At 40.3% G+C, this 19,729-nt stretch overlaps 1 protein-coding gene across 1 annotated transcript in view; it reads right to left on the bottom strand.

Annotated features, from left to right (window-relative positions):
- The window catches only part of LOC143145138 (GAS2-like protein pickled eggs), a 117,347-nt gene that overhangs the window by 82,366 nt on the left and 15,252 nt on the right, over positions 1 to 19,729 (bottom strand). Inside the window, exon 2 of the mRNA XM_076308198.1 lies at positions 14,079 to 14,266. Coding sequence (XP_076164313.1) covers positions 14,079 to 14,249 — 171 coding nt within the window. The 5' untranslated portion in view covers positions 14,250 to 14,266. The remainder of the gene's footprint in view (positions 1 to 14,078; positions 14,267 to 19,729) is intronic.

Here is a 19,729-nt window from a genome sequence, read left to right as displayed (position 1 = left end):
TCGTTAATAGTGGTGCATTGATTACGGCGATATAATTATAATTTACACGTATACGAGTAATAAATTGCATTGTTAGTCGATATAATTGCCTTCTTAACCGCAATTGAACAGAAGCGTTTAAATCGCAAGAACAGATCTGTTTACATAGAATTCATGTATGCAAGTATCCCGTTTCGCTTTCATGCAACTGCAACGAGTACTTTGCACTGAATGAAGTGCACTTTCATCGGCTAATCCGTCTTGTCGGCTGTTTGAAGCCGGTCCCGTCTCGTTTCAATGATTCAAAAGCGTCACAGAGAACTGTGACACAGCATTTGTCGCATTTCGGTGACAATCGGCACTCGTGGAACCGACGAGTTCAGTTTAATCTTCGGATACGGAAAAATTACACCCTGACAATGTGAAAATTAAAGTGACGAAGAATTTGATCTATAAGAGGGGAAACTAACAATTGCTTACTCTTTCAAATAATCTACGGACGATGGATATTTAATGGAGAAATTCTTAACTGAATTTCGACAATTGGCAATTTGGAGAATCAGAAATCAAGAATGGTTGGTTCGTGAAAATCACCGTAAGAATTAGGATTTTTAAGTATCATTTACAGAAATTAGATACACGTAAAATCGAACGTTAAGATAATTAGAATGGAAACCCTTGGAATTTAGTAATATTAGAAATTACGCGAACTTTTACGGGAAATGTTCGAATTGTAAACATTGATATTTATTATAAGTAGAAATTCAAAAGATTACAAACCAATGTAATTATAATATTATGTAAACGAATATGGAAATTAGTTATCAGAAGGAACACAATTAACAGTATTTCTTCAACGATTCAAACAGCACTCGATACAGATAAGAAAAGGTGAACAGGCTGTAAATATTTATTTCGAACAGTTAATAGACTGTGGTTTTGATTTCACTAACATACGATTATCTTAAACTAAGACTCGATCGGACGCAAATGATTGCACGCGAATACATTTACCAATGATCACGGTGATTAATCTTAATTACCGAAGCATAACGAAGATTGATAATAAAGAAGGATTGAGAGATCAAATGCAGCAATATGTCTAGGAGCAAATCGCTTCCGGTGTTAATTAAAATTCTTCTTCGCGTTCCATCGTCGCGATAAAGCTAATGTTTATCGGTGGTCGCGAATAGTATTTACAATTTTTCAAAAACACGCCGATTGACAACACTTCATTTCAAACGAAATTGTGATATTAAAATATATGCCGGATATAAAAGTGGTCGATAAAATTTATTCCAATCTTCGATCAAATTTATTTCAATGTTATACCGAAAGTTTGTTACATCATTATTATTTAACAAATCTCTCGAGCTACAAAAGGGAGAAAAAAAATGTTACATGTTAATTAGGATATTAAAATGTAACTTTTTAAAGGTACGTAACTAAGATTAAAAGGATATTTTAATATGTAACTGCGTCGTACTCAAAACTACACTTTAAAAATCATTAACGGTAGATCTAAAAGATACCTAATCGAGAAACTGCTCGGAGAATCTAAAGTGCCACAAATACACGGATAACTATCTCGCATCGTTAGCCACTATGCAATCTTACAACATTTAAACCCACTGATATCGATTACTGGCACTTTTGATATCGATCGCATTCAATACAAAAAATAGAAGTCCCATTTCCTCTCAGCCACTCCAAAATAACAACTACGCGCACACAATTAGCATAACTCTTCAATCTTTTCAACCAAACTCATCTCCAACCCACACATATTCTCTAAAATGGCTAATTCACTCTTTTCTTCTCATACTTTAGAAGTTTTTCGAAAAATGTTTCTTCTTCTATTTTCTTACTGTCACTACTCTTTCTTTTCTTTTCATACTTTAGGAGTGTTTTGTCAAACTTTTCCTCTTTTAGTCTCTCAACACTGCACCTCATTCTACACCAAATTACATCTTTTAATCCGTGAACTCGGACACGAACAAAAATGACCATTACTTGACGAATCAATGAATCCAAAAGAGCAAAAAGGCAAGTTAAAACCACTTGGAGACTATTTATACGTATCGTCCCTTTGTACGTTCCAAGAGCCATCGCGAGAAGCGTCACCCCCGTAAAGGATGATCCTGAGATGCTCCAGACAATGGAATTAAAATCTCCATGGAAATATGTAAATCCTAGAAGGTCCTGGACGATCCGTGTTCCTGCACCGCGATGGCACCCGTCACTTTCCCCTGAATCTATTCTCGTCGGTTGTTTTTCCAACGCACCCCTGCACTGTTCAAACTCGGGGAAGATCCGTAGTATATTTAGACAGAACCATGAAAAAGACCGGATGGAAGGACGCCTGTGTGTTTATTTTCGACTGGACTATACCGTAAAAAAAAAAATCCACTGCATTCCTGGTCTAGACGAACTAACAAATCGTCCCGCGCGTTTTCATTGAATCTCTGGTCGTAAGGGGGTGGGGGTTGAAAGGGGTGGCCCGCAGGAAGTCGCGAACCGGAAACGTTGTCGAGGACGGCTTGGTCCTCGAGCGCCGTACACGTTGGAAGACAGATTTCTTTTCTTTTTTTCTTTTTTTTTTATTCTATTTCTGAAACTAGTTTGTCGAAATTTGTCACGTGGAAAAAACTACGAGTGTAATTTGGTACTTGTTCGGCGCTTCGTTTGAGACTGGGAAACACGCAATCTGAGGAAACGTGTTCTACAGGGTGTACAAGAATAATCGTCGCATCTTTTATCGACGATATTCATGTGTTTGAATCTGTGGAGGCTCGTTTGGAAAATTTCGACACCCGTTGACCTTAAACTTCGAGGTTTCATTTTCTTGGCACTTCTGCGTGACACATTTGTGACAAATTTTACGCAGATTTATCCGTGGGAGACTATAACAAATATATTCTGCTTTTCCTCGTACCTTCTATTGTACTATGTTCTTTAATCCTCGTAATTTCAAATTTAAGTGGTCGAGTAGTTTGATTTTGCTTGCGCAAATATTTTGAACAAAAATTCCATCGTTGTATCGATTCTTTCTTCATTTCTACGAAAAGTTGTACCGGCGGTATAATTGAACAAGTCTCTCTGGGTTTGAAAAGACCCACGCGTGGTAAGACGAAGGTTAAGAGATTCAATTTTGAGGTTAGAAGTGTATTTTTATAATTCGGGACACGTAATATTTATCACTCAGTGTTAAACACAAGTGTCTATGAAAAACGAGGCCATACATATTTTGTAAATAATAATTCAATCTTTACAATTGTTAAATATCGCAGAACTGTCGACGAAGTATTGTTTTTATTTCATAGATACTTGTATCGAGGTTACGTGTGCCGAAATTTATTTCCAAAGTATCAGGTTGTCCGGGAAGTCATTTCGTTTTTTTTTTTTAGTGAAAATGAAACACGATTTTTTTAGAGCGTATAAACATTTTATTAAATTATATATTCTCCATTTTGAAAAACGAAATGACTTTCCGAACAATCCAATACAATGGTACACGCCATCTAGCGTTTTAATTGTGCAATAACTACGAGTTTGTTGAAAAGATGCATGTGTGTGTGTGTGTGTGTGTGTGTGAGCTTGCCTTATTTCCTTCAAAGGGGAAGAATTAACGGATCCGTGTACACATCGAACGCAATAAACCGTTCAGTGAATCAATAGGAAGTAAACAGAAGTAGATAGAAGAGAAATGATCTCGATTAGATTCAACCTTACCCGCAGCGTACAAAAATGGAGCTCCTTCGCGACTGGCCTTCCGAAAAGGATAATCAGCCAGCAAGGACGGCCGCCTGAATGCCCTCTTATATGCAAATACATGCAAAACGGAACCGAGTGCGTATCGTCGCGCGCGTTTAGATACCTACGAACACCGCGAAACTAAGAGATCTCCGCATAGATAGCGAGATCCGCGTCAGTGTCGCGAACAGTGATGTATCTTTATTACGATTCACCGTCGTAACCTCGTGGGATTTGTTGTTACTGGGATTTTTTACTACCGCAGCGTGAACGGAATACTTATTAACAATAAACGATCCGCGAAGAACGCGAATCGTAACTCCCTCGGTCACGAAGAGCAGAAAATTGAGATTCAACAGGGGACACTGGAATTCGGGAGATCGTGTCTTTGGCGTAATAAATTATGCGATGATTTGTTCAATAAAATAAATTACGAGATTGTGTCCTTTATAAAAGAAATAGAATCAGTGATCGGAATGTAAACATTGGAAACTGCAAAGATTTCGGTTTACGGTGATCGGGATTTGTGAAAATTAGCAATTGTAAATATTTGAATTTGCGACAATTAGGATTTGGAATGATTGCAAACTGAGAATATTGGAAGTTGAGAAAAAAAGAAAAATGTTCATTCACGGTAATTAAGTATTTAAAAAGCCTAGGCTAAGAAAGCTAGAGTTCAAGGGAATTAGAAATCAGGAAAGTTGGCAATGGAGAAAATTAGAAACCGAGGAATTCAGGAATCGAAAAATTAGTCTGTAGCGCGATCGACAATTAGAAAGTTTTCGGAACCGAGAAAATGAAAATTTGGAGAAATTGAGTTACTGGGAAAAGTTCGGTGCTGGAAAAATTGAAATTCGGGAGAGGTGAGAATAGCAGAAACCGAGATTCGGAAAAAATTGAATTCCGAATCAGTCTTCTAGGTGGAACGTGTGTTACTGAATTTACACGATTCAGCGACGGTATATTTATTAAGCAAGGACAACGAATATTTAATCCCAATTATGGTCAAGTGAGTTTCTTCCAGCGTTAATTGGTAAAAAATAATCTTTGTCCAGGAAAGCGATTCTTGGAAGCAGAAAAGGGGACATGTTAGGCAAGTCGAGACCTCGATGGAGCCGCCGTAAATTCTAATTCAGTGCAAGAAGGGACAAGGAAAGCAGATGTCGACAATTGTGCTTAATTAATCCCGCGCTGGACAACCTCGTCCGTTCTGGCTGTCTAGAATTTAGCGAAACAGTTTCCTATTTATAAAGAAGTGGGACTGGAGATATCCAATTACTGACTTATGCGCTTTCTTTGCAAGAATTCCATCCAATTTGTGATTAAAAACGAACGTTTTTCACCTAAAACGACTTCGATTTAACGATTATTCGCGTAGCAATGCAAAATATAAAATTTAAACAGAAACTTTTCTCTTTGTTTTGTGCTCTTAATATCAAAATCAAAGAATTTGAAAAAGAATTAGAACTTAGCCAGCGAAATTTCATTCCATTAGAAATTAGGAAAATTAAGAAAATTCGAAAATGTATAAATTACAATAGAATTGAGTAAATTTAAAATAGAGAATTCAGATTTAGAATTAGGACTTGACGCAAGTAGAAAGTTGGTAAATTAAAAATTGTAGTTTGAGGGGTATAGCTAAATTGATAATTAAGAATATTAGGAACAGGATGAATTCGAAATTAGAAATCGACCACATTGATATACAAAATATTTAAATTGATAAAACGTGAACTAACAAAATTGGAATCTATGTATAAAAAATTAAGATTTAGTAAATTTAGGAATTGGGAAAATCGAGATTAGGAAGATTTGGGAATTAAAAAAGTTAAGAAGTGAGCAAATTAGAAACAAGGTAAATTAAAAATTCGGAAAATTAATATTTATAAAACTCAAGAATCGAGAAATTCGAGATTCGGGGAATTGATGATTAGGAAAATTAAGAATTAATAAAATAGAAAACTAGGTACATTGAAAATTTGAAAAATAAGTATTTAGAAAATTTGAGAATTAGGAAATTCGGGATTCGGGGGAGTTGATGATTAGGAAAATTAAGAATGAATAAAATAGGAAACTAGATGGTTTGAAAATTCGGATAATTAATATTTACAAAACTCGAGAATCGGGAAATTCGAGTTTCGGGGGAATTGATGATTAGGAAAATTAAGAATTAATAAAATAGGAAACTAGGTAGATTGAAAATTTGAGAAATAAGTGTGTAGAAAATTTGAGAATCGGGAAATTCGAGATTCGGAGGAATTGATAATTAGAAAAATTAAAAATTAATGAAATAGAAAACTAGGTGGATTGATAATTTGAAAAATTAGTATTTAGAAAATTTGAAAATTAGGAAATTCGTGATTCGGGGAAATTGATGATTAGGAAAATTAAGAATGAATAAAATAGGAAACTAGATGGTTTGAAAATTCGGATAATTAATATTTACAAAATTCGAGAATCGGGAAATTCGAGTTTCGGGGGAATTGATGATTAGGAAAATTAATAATTAATAAAATAGAAAACGGGACGTTCGAGGTTCGAGAGGATCGAAAATTGATAAAATTCTCATTCAATGCGACGAAACCTAAAATGCCTAAGAATGTTTAGGCGACACTGTCGGAGATCGATTTCCATATAAGGCCCAGATCGAGGCGCCTGGTATTTGTCATTTCCGACAGGAAAGGCCGCTCCACGGCGTTCTTAGCTCCTTTCGCCTCGAGATCGCGTACGATATCGATTGATATATACCGCTGGTCGATCCTTAACTGGCCGATAAGGGTCGCTGGGCGTAAAAACTTCCTGATTTATAGTCCTTTCTCACTCGCAAATTAAGCGGCGCGGTATGAAACGAATCATGCGACAGTTGTTCCGACACCTACGCGGATAAATCACTCGACCGCGGTGGACATAGCAAATTTTCACTTTTCGTTGGGAAATTTTAATACATAGGACGCTGTGTTGCTCAAGAATTGATAATTACCTCGAGAGATCGATCAATGCGACTTGTGTGTACTATGTGTTATAATAGATTCCCTCTTAATCGGCCTCGATGAAACCGGACCACTGACCGGATAAACGATTAGCCAATTAGTCCAAAAATACAAACGATAATACAGAATCTCGCGCTTAAACATTGAACAGGTTAGAAACTGACATTAATCAGAGAAGAACTAGGATAGATATCCCCGTTTAAATTATTTTATTTAACGACGGAATAACGTACGATGAATCGTGAATAAAACAATTTTTTAAACGATATTTGGACCTTGTTTTTACGTAACAATGTACAAACATTGCATATCTGTTTACACTTAATACTTGAAAATAAATATCAGGAGGTGAACGTGCCATTCGAGCATAAAAAGGCAAATAATACGAACAGAAAGTACGGAAATTGTAATATAACAAAAAGAATAATTTTACTAGTCGTCTTTTATCTCTCGCGCAAATTAGATCGTTAATATAATTGTTGTACTTGAAGGAAAGAGAAAAATGATAATCTACAAAACTGGCTTTAAAATTGACTCGAATAAAAAATGGTGAAGAATGTATACGTGTGCAATAAATTTTTGAAAAAATAAAAATTCTACCATCGTAACTTGCACACTGACAACTTAACTCTTTGGGTCATAGCGTGTTAAGATCAATGCCCTGCTATGCATGACGGGATCGTTTTCAACCCACCGTGAAAAATTAAAATAACTCCGTACGAGTTGCACACTGAGCGTATTAATATTCCATCGCATAATTAAATATTTAATCAATCCATTCGGTTATTTTGTCTTATTTTACGCGTTCAGCAACTGTGTCTCAAAGAGTTAAATAGTTTGACTCGCAATGTCTTCATACACCAAAGATCTGCCCACATTGGAAACTCGGATATACCGTGGCTCGAGCTTCCCACATAACGTCTCCCGAAACAATTTCGTCCCAATTTACTCGTCTCAGAGAAAACTCGACCGACACCGTCCCAGAAAATGTGAATTTTTCCCGCCAGCCTCCGCGCTCGCCTAATACGTATTCACGAGGCAGTGGCATCGTAGCGAGGGTATAAAAGAAAGCGTGGTGTCCGGTGGTGTCCGGTGGCGCGTCCTTATTCAGACGACGAAAAAAACGTGTCAGCCAGCGAGAGAACTCGTATCGAGAGCACCGGGGGTCCTTATCGTGGCGCGGCTCGTACCTTATTACGTACCGCGCCCTTCTCTGCTGCCTTGGCTCTCGTCACGGCTCGTAAAGTCGACGTGGTCGCAAAAGGTGGCTCGCGAACAGGCCTCAGGATCGGAAATTCCACGGCACCGAGGTCCGAGAGAGATCCGTTTGCGAGAGGGCCGTAATCCTTTTGCCGGCGCAATGGGGGCGCGTACCCGATGTACCGGCTCGATTTCCCCCCACTACCACCGCCTTTATCGTCCTGCCTACTCTAAATATTTCTCTGCCATGAATTTATAACGACAACGGCGCGCCGCCGCTAATAACGACCACCAATACCTAGCGATGGGACCAAGCGTATCGCAAGCAGTCGAATCGTCACGGGACACATTCGTAGAACTCCATCCGATTACTTCGAGCTGAAAAAGGACTGTACCTAAAGTCTTGAAAATATCATTGAACCTGTTAAGTGGACTCTCGGGTTAGGTAGATCCTGGCGATTAATCGCTTCATCGATTTCCTCATTGCGCGAACTCGGTATCGGGAAGTCTTAGTCATCCGGTGGTGGATCTTTTAAGCATTCTTCGAGTATCCAAACCTAATAGAGTGTATCTTGCGTATACGCATTGGGTATGCCTGGGTAAGGGAAACTCGTAAAGGAATATACTCAAACTCCGTAACGATTTGGAAGTTCAGACGGAGAATTCTCCAAAGATGAAGATTCCTGGGAAGATAGTTCGAAGTGAAGAAGCGAACGAGGATGAGACCCGGTATCTATAGGCTAGCAAATGTTCTACCGTATGAAAGAAGCAAGAGTACGACGAAAGACTTTTCGTCCAGGGATTCGATCGAGTTCTACGTTTGCACACGAACGAGCTGTAACGTCGATTCCATCTCTAAAAATCGAGACGAACTCGCTCGCTTTCGGTGAATGTCTCCGAGTAAAAAAGATCGACGGGTGATTTACCGTATGCAAACGGGTGTTTAAGTAAAAGTTTCATTAAGTAATGGCCGAACTCCGCCTATGGCGATGAATGGGCCCGGATCCGTGGCAGCCGCGAACACGGATAGCCGATTTTACGCGGCGTGACTCCGACAGTCGCATAGAATCGAGTTCCAGGCTGGAACTTCCAGCGGCCGGCTTCTCGTAGATCAGTGAAAGTCCGAGCTGCTACTCGTTGCACGGCTGCTCCGTTTGCGCTGGCGACAGCCAATCCGACACGCGAGACTACTCTATCGCCGCTGTTGAATGGCACACACGATCGTACGCCGGCGATACAGGCTGCGTGTTCTTTCGACACACCGCCGGGCCCGATGGTTCGGATTTCAGAATTTAGTTTGACAGTCCCAGAGGCCCCGATCGTGTCGAACACCGTTCGGACACTTTGATTGTCCGCTCCGATTAGCCGCCTACTTGCTCGGTTGCTCGTGGTAATTAGCTGCTAAGGATTTTGCGCGGACCAGATTGACCGGTGAGTTGAAATCTCAAAAAGACGACCGAGTCTCTTAACGTTGACGATGTTGAACACGAGCTGGACGCTTGGACCGTTCATTTTGGGCTGTATTTCATATTTATAGTATTGATCAGCGATTGGACACTCAAAGTGTCTATTTCGACCGAGTGTTTCCTTGCTTTGTGAATTGTAAAAACCAAGTATTGTAGTTTCGCGCGGACCAGATAAACCGGTGAGTTGAAATCTCAAAAAGACGACCGAGTCTCTTAACGTTGACGATGTTGAACACGAGCTGGACACTTGGACCGTTCGTTTTGGGCTGCATTTCATATTCATAGTATCGATCATCGATTGGACACTCAAAGTGTCTATTTCAATCGAGTGTTTCTTTGCTTTGTAAATTGTAAAAAGCAATTATTGTAGTTTCGCGCGGACCAGATAAACCGGTGAGTTGAAATCTCAGAAAGACGACCGAGTCTCTTAACGTTGACGATGTTGAACACGAGCTGGACGCTTGGACCGTTCGTTTTGGGCTGCATTTCATATTTGTTGTTCTTTCTCTCTTCGAATCACTTGAGAAGAGATCTTTGAGTGATTGATCCCCGTACGAGCCCCCAAATAACTATTGTACTCGTGCGTGTTTTATGAATATATATATAATAGTGTTAGATGTAGTGTCAGTGGTTAGTTTCGCTTGGTACGTCTTTTAATTGTCTCGTCTTATCGTCTTTTTAGTCATACTGTCCGCGACACGCTCTTCGGACATACTCTCGTCGTCATACTTTGTCATACTATCTCATACTGCATGATACCGTCTTACTGTTACTGTCCCTTACGTTCTTCTCGCGCTCTATATAGTCATTCCCATTCATTCTCTCTCATTCCAATCCTCAGTCTCTCTCACTTCAGACATTCGATCACGTTCGGCCATCCTAATCGTTCGTCTTTCCCAAACACTCTTCACTTTCTCCGAATCACATGTATTTCCTTTCATCCCCATGAATTCTCACGCTCGGTCGTCGCGCAAGACCCCCTGCAAAGGATACTCGTGCCTTCCAGAAAAGCTAGCGGATCGATCGGCGCCAAATGTTTAGTTTAACTCAGGTCCGACCGCGCTCGTTATCTTGTTTAGGCCTACGCTCGAAGCAGGCCTAAGCGGACGCTGAAAATCCGATACTACATATTTATAACATCGATCGTCGATTGAACACTCAAAGTGTCTATTTCGACCAAATGTTTCCTTGCTTTGTAAATTGTAAAAACCAATTATTGTAGTTTCGCGCGGAGCAAATGCATCAGTGTCTTAGACTCGGAGATAAGGTTACCCGCGTCGACCATGATGTTTGTTCTTTTAGACGTCAGTTGTATACTCAAATTGTCTTCTTTTGGCAGTATTCCATGCGAATGGAACATCGCTCGGACACCATGATTATTACTTTCGAACAATATTCGATGGAATATTGTTTTCGACGTTAGACATCGGTCGGGCGCACAGTCGCGTCTACTTGGATTATCCGTTTCCTTGTTTTACAGCTCGCAATAGTTGACTATCGTGGATTTTACACGGTGTTGATGATTTTTAGACACCGGTCGAGTAGTTGGATTAGCTATTTGTCGCAATATCTGTCACTTACGATGATTCCCAAGGAAGTTGTGAATTTACAGACTTAGAAGACACTCAGAGGTTAAACTCCGGGTTCTTCGAAGCGTTAGTTTCGCGATTCGAGTTTCAGTTGTACAAGTCGCGTGATCGTTCGAAACGTTTCGGCGACCACTAGCTCAGCGTGTTGTTAGGCTAAACCCGCTTCGGGTACAACGTTACTGCGCGCACCAACTATAAAACAAGCGAAGTTATGCTGCCATTCAGCGGCACCATTATAGACACGACGCCAGTTATTTTCACCCGATGCAAATTCACTTTATCTCGACAGTAAATTCCACGAAATTTATCGCAGATTATGATTCCACGACTTTCTACGCGCGGCTCGCCTCTACTTTATATACTGTTGCGCCTAACGGCTATCACAATAATCGCGGCGATACAGTTAATAACAATCGCCGCCACGGCTACCCAGACCGCCATTTTTCTTCCCCTCCTCGTGCCGCGAAAATCGCGCTAATGATTGCGTCCACCTAGTCTGCTCGTTCGCGCCGACATTCCCAAGTCTGACGCTGTTTTATCGCCGCGCGTGTACGGAAAACTCGCTCGCGTGTCTTTTCAACGCGATGTGGGTCTCGATAATTTCAGACGGAAGATTAATTTAACCGGAATGTCCGCTTCGGAAACCCGAATTACATAGCTACCGTTTGCTCCAACATCGATACTGCTCGTTAGGTCTACGGAGTTAAGAGTCTTTTTAAATAATAGAAAACAACTCCGGCTAGCTCTCGCGGGTGTACACGATAAATCGTGGCGAACTGCAGCTTCGTCTTCTTTTTAATAAATAATCGTCTATTGCGCCGAGATTGCTCGTGATTTCCAATTAAGTCGTCTCTTCGGTACCCGGTGTACCTTAACCCATTAAGGACCGAAGTTATTGTATACGAAAATAATTTATTAAACGAGAGAAATAACTTTTTCGTGAAAATAAATTTCTATTCAAACTTACGACGTTAACCTACGAGTAAGACACGAGTGTGTGATAATATCGAGGCAAACAACGGTCTAGTAAGCTTCTACGAACTTTGTTTCTTTTTTTTTTTTTAGCGAAAAATCATAACGTGCGGTAGAATTTTATTACCAAAAATCTGGGAATATTCTAGATTGAACAAATTCACCGGTCGAATTAAAAAGAAAATTTGTTTCAAAATTATTTTACGTTAAGAATGAACAAAAAATGGTGAACTAATCTCATCGGTTATTTTTTCTCGTTTCGCAAGTGTGTATATCGCGAGCTCGAAGGCACGAATTTCTTTATTCGTTCTCTGTTCGCAATCTTTTAAATTTTACCAAAACAAAAATAGTGACGAAGAAAGGGGCAGACGCAATGGTTCACTTTTTCCAACGTGCTTTCGTTCGTCTCCGTGTCACACACCGTTTCCTACACGCGCTCAGTTGATTCGTAATTCAACCGGCGTCGAGGCAAGAGCTTCCGGTGGACGTCACACGCATCCTTCTTCCTCTGTTTCACGATCCACGACGAATGTTAGTACGTGCCCCGTGCTTTTACGCGTTTTCATTTAACGCTCGTCTCTCTCTCTGTGTGCACGTTACACGCGTCGCGTTAACGTTATTCACGCGTAGAATTTTCAACAAGTTTCCGAGAACATCGGGGGAATATTTTTTTGGGTCGCTGATTTTTTGGTCTTCGAGGAAGATTTAGGTACACCATTCCTCCTAGAAACCATTTTCTCCGTTTACTATTCGCGGGAGAATGTTTTCGTCGAAGTTGAACATTTTCGCGTTCGTAAGTGTAATTCATTGTTAGAAAGGGAATATTATCAGTTGCAATATTATCAATTGTTACACGATTGTGTTAAACCATAGTTGTTTCGAATCAATAGGCTAAAATAATTAGAGCAGTTATTTGTGGCAAATACTGAGGTTAGGTTACTACCTTTCACGCAGTTGCGTATTTTATATATTATTTGTTACGCTCGTATATTTGTATGTCCATTCTCGAGGTATTTGTAACAAAGACGTTTAATAATAATAACAAAAATTTTGTATAAATTGACGGTGCACCATTTAGAGACACTAAATAATGTAAATAGAACATGAATACATATTTGAGATTAAGTTTTTTTTAGTCCATCACGTGACTATATATCAATTGTGAAACTAAAGAAGGTGTAACATACCGAACGTTGTTTCTAGCCTGAACGTTAAGTATTTTTCGTCATTTCATATATTTAATTGAATTGTTGAAACACTTAAAATTCGATATTGAATAAAAATTACTTCGAACGAATCACTTTAACGATAGAGCAATGAAATACAATTAAAAATCAGAGTCACAACAATTGATAAAAATTTGACTCTGTTTGTGACAAATTTGAAACTCAGTACTATTTGAAACGAAAGTGTTCTCGTTGGAACGAAATGCTTCACGAAACGCTCGAAATGAAAGCCACAAAAATTGATAAAGATTTGACTACGTTTGTGACAAGTTTGTAAGTCAGTACCACTTGAAACGAAAGTGTTCTCGTTGAAACGAAATGCTTCACGAAACGCTAAAAATGAGAGCCACAAAAATTGATAAAAATTTGACTACGTTTGTGACAAGTTTGAAACTCAGTAGTATTTGAAACGAAAGTGTTCTCGTTGAAACGAAATGCTTCACGAAACGCTAAAAATGAGAGCCACAAAAATTGATAAAAATTTGACTCCGTTTGTGACAAGTTTGTAAGTCAGTACCACTTGAAACGAAAGTGTTCTCGTTGAAACGAAATGCTTCACGAAACGCTAAAAATGAGAGCCACAAAAATTGATAAAAATTTGACTACGTTTGTGACAAGTTTGAAACTCAGTAGTATTTGAAACGAAAGTGTTCTCGTTGAAACGAAATGCTTCACGAAACGCTAAAAATGAGAGCCACAAAAATTGATAAAAATTTGACTCCGTTTGTGACAAGTTTGTAAGTCAGTACTATTTGAAACGAAAGTGTTCTCGTCGAAACGAAACGTTTCGACGACTTCAGCAAAATATACCCAGCTGCGGTACACTCTGATTCAAACAGTGGATGGCCCACGGAAGCTAGTTTATAGTTCTGGGAATACGTAAATCGTTCGGCAGCCACTTACTTTGCACAGAGCGACGCCGGTGTCCAGCCTGTCCATAAAATTGTCAACGTTGATTCTTAGCTCCGGATAGAGAGCGTTCAGCCATTCCGCCAAGTCCTCTTTCATCGCGATCAGATACTCTTCCGAGGACTTGAAAGGTCGGTAAGACCTTGCTTCCAGAAGCACCGACATCTTGGCCCGTCGAGTACCTGAAACACAACCATGTGTTATCATTAGTTGTATATTTCTATCTAACGGACAATTTCTAAAATTGTCACTGTCATTGTCTACGATACGCCAGTCATAACCTGAATACTGTACGCCTAGAAAATAAAAATTAATTCACGTACAAATATTACGAATCTCACAATAGACGCAAACTTGAACATTTTGAACAAAAATTAATAAAAAATTGTGAAATAATTTGTAATAATTTACCATTTAAGATTGTGGAATAATTTGGAATAGTTTGTAATAATTTGTCATTTTGTTGGTATTAACACTAGGACTACCAAAGGGGTTAATTTATCCTGTTTCAAACTTCTTTTTAAAATTACTTAATTTTTTATTAACGGTGTCTTTGCATACAATATTCGAGGATAATCAATAAAATAGACAACTAATGATACATATAAATTAATTTGTCCTTTCCTTATCTAACTTCGAAGATACGTATGTAATTTAATCATAAGTCTCCGTAAGACAACAATTGACCGTTTCTTACGAATCTTTGTTTCAAAAGAGGGTTTCCAGTTGTTGTACCTAAACTGAAGCTCAAACAAACTAAAAAACAACCTACTCGTCTCTTCATACTATACCCTTCCGTTTGTGTCCCAGCGTACCAATTCATCCAACAACGAATCATAATTTGTAATTAAAATTCAACGTTTTCCCAGCCTGATCCCATCACTGGACAAATGGTTCACCGACGTTACGCTATAAAACGTATCGTGTACGAGCAATAAAATTTCAAGGGATTTGCAAGACAATGGCAGGCTCTGTGCACATTGTGGATCGTCCCAGAAACTCTCCCCTAGTTGCTGCACCGGTTAAACCACCCCACGGGCCGATGCCTGTCCTATAATGTGCCTGAAATCGTGCCCTATCGCGTTTGTTGTTTGCTGGTCCCCTGACTACCCTTATGAATCTCCATTGGTCTCATAAACCAACGATGATTCCTGGTCGAACGAGTTTCACCGCACGTGTTTGCCCCTATGAACCCAACGATTAAGCTTCTGTGGGTTGAATACGATCACCAGTAGTAGATTGGGAATCTAATTCGCTGTCTGTCAATGAAATGAACATTCCTCCTAGCAAACCCTTTGATTTAGCGGTGTAACTCGCATAGTTCTATGATTTAATAATCGCTAATCTCGATTAGCGAGTCTGACACTGGTACTCTACTCGTAGATATCACAAACTAATAGTCTAGTTCAGTTGCTGGCAAGTCTAGTCGTCTTCGAATTATTCTAACTGTCTAGTCTAATGTTCGAGCTGTTTTAATGCAACGGTTCACTATAACAGTTTAACCGCTTCGGTCCAACAATCTGGTCCAATACCCATCTGTCTCGGTCTAACACTTAAAAGACAGTTCTTAGGCCGACAGTACAGCCCAATACTCTGGTTGCCTTGATCTATCTATATCTAGCTCTCCAAGTCAAACAGCACAATCGATTAGCCAAATTCTAGCGGTCCAACAGTCCAGTCAAACGGTCCACTTTTGGTAACCTAATAGTCTAATCTGATAGACCAATTCTAGCAATTGTACAGTCTAGTTAATCGGTCTAGTTGTCTTACAACAATCTCGCGCAATACTCCGATACTCCAGTTTCAATAATCTGTTGGTCTATTCTAATAATCCAATTCCGTTAGCTCATAATAGTGCAATCCTATAAGTCTCTTAGCGGATACACGTAGAAAGAAAATAAATTTCTAGCCGAAAACATCGCTCTGTTATCGCTGTTTGATTTATCTGTTGGACTATTAGAATATAACCAACAGACTAGGCAATTCGGCTCGGTAAATTAAACAGGACTAAGACAACTGGAGTATTAGGCGACACTGTTAGCTTAATTAGTGTTTTCTAAATGAATCGTTAGTCCGAGACAGTCGAGGTATTGGACTGTATCGTTAAACGAAAGCAACTAGACCGATCGAATCTTTGACCTCGTGTCTGATACAATGCAATGGAATTTATCGTACAGTTTTATCCGCTGTTACGACGAGACGAGTTCTTTGAGCATACGAATGGCTACTTCGCTGTGACGCGCTGTTGCAACATACCCTTCTATTGATTCAAACGAGAAGCCAAGGATGAAGGGCGTGAACGACGAGGGGGGGAGCCGGAGAAAAAGGAACCGCAGGACAACGGGGAGGAAATCACAAAGGCGAGGTTGAAAGTTCGTGCGCCGACATCGGCGTTCCGGGATTACGATTTACAAAAGGTGACTGTAAAATGTCACCGTCTCGTGTTTCCCGACGATGCAACGCGCGTGATTTACTCCTCGTTTGCCACCGCGGCGCGCGGCACCGTGTCTATACATAATACAGGTGTTTCGGTCTGAAATGGCAAAGTGTAAATCTGCCCCGTCTCGTTGGTAGACATTGAAAAGAATCCCTTTCGATCGAGCTACTTTTCACAATGAAACTTCAACCTCGCGAGAAGCGAGGTAAACGTAAGGCGTCGCTCATCAACGTAGAGGGGACATCGAGAGACATCCGAACGTAGGACTCCACGCGTGTAGATAAATCGAACCGTTTAGTGCGAGGCGTCGAGGTTGAAAAATGATGGCGAAACGTGTCTATACATAATACAGGTGTTTCGGTCTGAAATGGCAAAGTGTAAATCTGCCCCGTCTCGTTGGTAGACACTGAAAAGAATCCCTTTCGATCGAGCTACTTTTCACAATGAAACTTCAACCTCGCGAGAAGCGAGGTAAACGTATGGCGTCGCTCATCAACGTAGAGGGGACACCGAGAGACATCCGAACGTAGGACTCCACGCGTGTAGATAAATCGAACCGTTTAGTGCGAGGCGTCGAGGTTGAAAAATGATGGCGATGCGCGCGACCCGTGGAATTGCGCCGCGATAGCGATCGCGTTCACCGCAACTTGTGAAAGTGTTGCGCCTTCTACACGGGTAGGTGTATGTAAACGAGCGTGTTTCGTTTTACAGTGCGATACTTCCTGCCACGATTCGCGAACAGTTCGATTGAATTTTGTAACGTTCACGATTTACTCTCGTAGTCTTTTCCAGTCCCAGAGATGCCGGCTTTACGATCCATAAACCGTCCCCGAAGATTTCCACGCGTCGGCCCGACCGGAATCCACGACGTAAATACACGCGGTTGACACTTTGACGTTTGAAAATGTATTTATTGCCCGTTACGTGATATACCGGTGTCTCTAGAAAGTGAAAATTGACACGGTGAAAAATTCGTCGCGACAACGTTTCTCCCGGCCGGGGTAATACCGATCGCGAACGTTTCACATCGGTTTGGAATAATAATTGGTAATTAGGAATCTGACATTTCCGAACACGTCGGCCGATTCTTCGTTCAAAAATGAATCGAAACGTTGGAATAAACTTTTATCGTAGGAAGCTTCCGTTGCGCGAAAACCGAATCCGATAATTAGACGCGTATGCGCGCGCAACTGTAGCGCCATTGCTGTGCGCGCGCATTTACGATTGATTTTCAAACTCGTTTTTCGCGAAAACGAAACTTCGTAGAAGAAAAATTCATTCCACGTTTTCGAGTCGTTTTGCCACCAATAATCGTTTCCTCTCGGTTTTGCGACATACTTCGTGTCCAATGAACGCACACGTACCCGAAATTCGCGATTTCTAGAAACCTCGAATCAATTGACCGAGTATCGCGGATACAATCGATTTGAATTATCAATTAAAGATCAAGGAGCTACCTGGTAGTAAAAATCTGAACGTTTTTGATTTTAAAAGATTCCTAAAGACGAACCGTGCAGATATGAGAATTGAAATCAACGTTTGACGTTCTTTCCGCGAAAACACGAGCACTCAAGTTCACAGGAATTTCCTTCGTGTATAATGGACAGAAAATCTAGCTGCGCGTTGCGTACGAGCACGTTTCAGGCAGCCATTCGACTCGATTAAACTCGCCCGATGAATTACGCGTCGGTATTTTTTGAGACGCACCCGACTAACGCGAACTGTCGGCATTTTAACGAGCAAGTATCGGGTACGGTGTCGCCAATCTCGTCCCATTAAGATGCCGATAGTTCGCATTTGCAGCATACTTGCGCCGAGCTTTATTCGGTGACTTGCAACGTAAATCGCGGACATTTTTGAGTCGAGGAACCTTATCGGACTTGTTCCAAAAAAATAAAAATACGTTTGTTCGTCTCTCGAAGTATTGTTAAATATTTAGGTCGAGCTAAATCGACAATTATTTATTCAAATTGGAATCGTTGATCCGTGAACGATTCTATGAAAATGCAGTGGAATTCAACGTGTAACCAAATCGAGACACCATATTAGATCAGCATGTTATCAGTACTTTCAGAATCTTCCAGTTTTGAACCAGAAGAAGTGACTACTTGGAAACGCTGACTTGACCTGTTCACACTTCAACTAATACATCCGACACAAAAAGTATTTCGAACTTTCAATTAAGAATAGAGGGAATGGTCGTTCGGATACAATGACTAAAAAATGTTCCACAGTGGTCATAATTTTCGTGATTAACGTTACAGAGAAAGTTGCAGTTTGGTAACAGAATCGGAACCATCACTGTTTCCGAGTGAACTGTAAAATGACTGACACAAAGGATCAACAATCTATAACTATCAGCGGTTGAACTATTCTTCGGACGAGTGTTATTTGCATTTTTATTGCAAATAGGCTCTCTATTCTCGGTTTCTCAACTATACGTTAATCAATCATCCATCTGCAATCTACCAGTTCATAATTTACCAGGGAACAACACGCGACGCGTTTTCTTGCTTTCTCGCGATGGGAAACGACGATCCCGGTTGACGGGAGTGCTTCAGGCTCGTTAGGTTAGCCTCTAATTTACTGTTAGCTCGCAGTCGATACAGCCGTTATCGCGAGCCACGAAACCAAACGAGGGAGTCACTAAATCAGCGCCTTTAGCCACGCGCGTCGCGGCCGAGCGGTAATGGGATCGAGTTAATTTAAACAGGCTCGAATTTACGATGCAAAATTTCGTGTAAATACGCGTTTTTCTCTTACGCTGCTGACCCGCGAAGCTTTGATGTCAGTGCGTAGTTAAATACAGGGGTAAATTTAGATTTCAAAAAGCGCGGGAACGGGACGAAAGTAATCGCGCGGGATAAACAGAGGTTATGTTGCACGAATTGGATAAAGACTTGCACGCGGTTGATCCATAAAATGCTCGACGAAACATCCGTATAGGAAAAAAAAATATTCGAAGACAAGAAGAAATAGAACTTACGAGATACTTTCGAAACACCCGATAGATACGATCCGAAAAGGAGCGTGAAAATAAATGCATTTATGTAAAAGAAAAAATAGTATACGCGAAGACTTTTGAAACACCCGATAGATACGATCCGAAAAGGAGAGTGAAAATATATGCATGTATGTAAAAGAAAAAATAGTATACGCGAAGACTTTTGAAACACCTAGTAGATATAATTCAAAAAGGAGCGTGAAA

This window comes from Ptiloglossa arizonensis, chromosome 1 (assembly GCF_051014685.1).
Source record: "Ptiloglossa arizonensis isolate GNS036 chromosome 1, iyPtiAriz1_principal, whole genome shotgun sequence".
Classification (NCBI taxonomy): Eukaryota; Metazoa; Arthropoda; class Insecta; order Hymenoptera; family Colletidae; genus Ptiloglossa; species Ptiloglossa arizonensis.
The sequence above is the reverse complement of the archived record's forward strand: the minus strand, read 5'-3'. Positions and strand labels throughout refer to the sequence as shown.